At 45.1% G+C, this 1,679-nt stretch overlaps 1 protein-coding gene across 1 annotated transcript; it reads left to right on the top strand.

The window, feature by feature from the left end:
• Nucleotides 1–471: 471 nt before the first annotated feature.
• On the top strand, nt 472–1,389 carry LOC118623898 (olfactory receptor 8S1-like). Its single transcript, XM_036251708.1, has one exon. The coding sequence runs from the start codon at nt 472–474 to the stop codon at nt 1,387–1,389; it is 918 nt and encodes a 305-aa protein (XP_036107601.1).
• The last annotated feature ends 290 nt before the right edge of the window (nt 1,390–1,679 follow it).

Raw genomic sequence — 1,679 nt, 5'->3', positions numbered from 1 at the left:
AGATGAGAAGAGCTTCCTTCCTAACACCAAATCTACTGACTCCATGCGTGTTTGATGGATAAAGTAAAGTTGCTTCCACTCAAGGCCGCCCATGCTCTGCCTCTGCTCTCAGAGATGCCATTTCTGCAGCTTTATCATATTCTTCCTGGAATTTCTCCTTCTCCTAGGTTATTATCAACAGTTTACAAACACCCTTCAGTAGATTTAATAATAAAACAACAACAAATTAACTCTAAGACATTAATGAAAGAGCAATAAATGTGGACAGGGAGTTGACCTAGGGTTGGGATTCTGTAGAAAAGATTATTACAGGTTTTAGGAAATCTAGAGACTTACCATTTCAGAACATACATTTTTGAGTAGGCATAGAACTCTGTGAATGGAGAAGAGGGTTAAAACACTGGGATATTAAACATAAGAAGAGGCTTTACCCCATTTATTTCTGGCATTCCAAAGAATATATTGAAGGCAATGAAGAACCACAGTGTTATCTCTGAGTTCATCCTCCTCGGGCTGTCTGCTGACCCCCAGATCCAGGCTCTGCTCTTTGTGCTGTTCTTTGTTATTTACCTGCTGACCCTGATGGGGAACCTGATGCTGCTGCTGGTGATCGGGTTTGATTCCCATCTTCACATCCCCATGTACTTTTTCCTGGGACAGTTGTCCTTCCTCGATCTCTGCCACTCCTCTGTCACTGTGCCCAAGCTATTGGAGAATCTCCTGTCTGAGAAGAAAGCTGTCTCAGTGGAGGGCTGCCTGGCTCAGGTCTTCTTCCTGTTTGCCACTGGGGGCACCGAATCCTGCCTCCTCTCTGTGATGGCCTATGACCGTTACGTTGCCATCAGTTCTCCTCTGCTCTACAGCCAGGTGATGAACAGACAGCTGTGTGTGGGGCTGGTGTGGGGCTCCTGGGGCTTGGCTTTTCTGGATGCCCTCATCAATATCCTTGTAGCTCTCAATTTAGACTTCTGTGAGGCTCAGACTATCCACCACTTCTGCTGTGAGCTGCCCTCTCTCTACCCTTTGTCCTGCTCTGACGTGACTGCAAGTTTTACTGCCCTGCTCTGCTCCAGCATCCTACATTTCTTTGGAAATTTTCTCCTGGTGTTTTTCTCCTATGTTCGCATTTTGTCCACCATCCTGAGCATCAGCTCCACCACGAGCAGAAGCAAGGCCTTCTCCACCTGCTCCTCCCACCTCACTGCAGTGATCTTCTTTTATGGCTCAGGATTCCTCCGCTATCTCATGCCAAATTCAGAATCTACTCAAGAGTTAATCTTCTCCTTGCAGTACAGTGTGATCACCCCCATGCTGAATCCTCTCATCTACAGCCTGAAAAACAAGGAGGTGAAGGCAGCTGTCAAAAGGGTGTTGAGAAAATATTTCTAGTGTTTCAAATAATAGACAACACCATCAGAATGACGAGGATCCTGGGTAGAACTGCATCAAGCAGTGCCTGGATATTCAGAACAGTTCTCTGATGTCAGGATCTGCACAATACCTTACAGCTTTTCTGGAAAAAACCTAGACAGAGGTGAAGTGAATGTTCTTGGAATGATACCAGTTCAGTCCTAGTCAGTGGAAGGTGGGTGGATAAACCTCTTGTCTAGCAATTTTTCTTACAAAAATATTTAACTTATTATACACAGTATGGTGGACACTGTTATTACCCTCAGTCT

The sequence above is a fragment of the Molossus molossus genome, unplaced genomic scaffold (assembly GCF_014108415.1).
Source record: "Molossus molossus isolate mMolMol1 unplaced genomic scaffold, mMolMol1.p scaffold_m16_p_10, whole genome shotgun sequence".
Taxonomy (NCBI): domain Eukaryota; kingdom Metazoa; phylum Chordata; class Mammalia; order Chiroptera; family Molossidae; genus Molossus; species Molossus molossus.
The sequence above is the reverse complement of the archived record's forward strand: the minus strand, read 5'-3'. Positions and strand labels throughout refer to the sequence as shown.

What these genes read in the sequence shown, in the direction of transcription:
- LOC118623898 (XM_036251708.1), top strand. Translation starts at nt 472, where the DNA reads ATGAAGAACCACAGTGTTATCTCTGAGTTCATCCTCCTCGGGCTGTCT.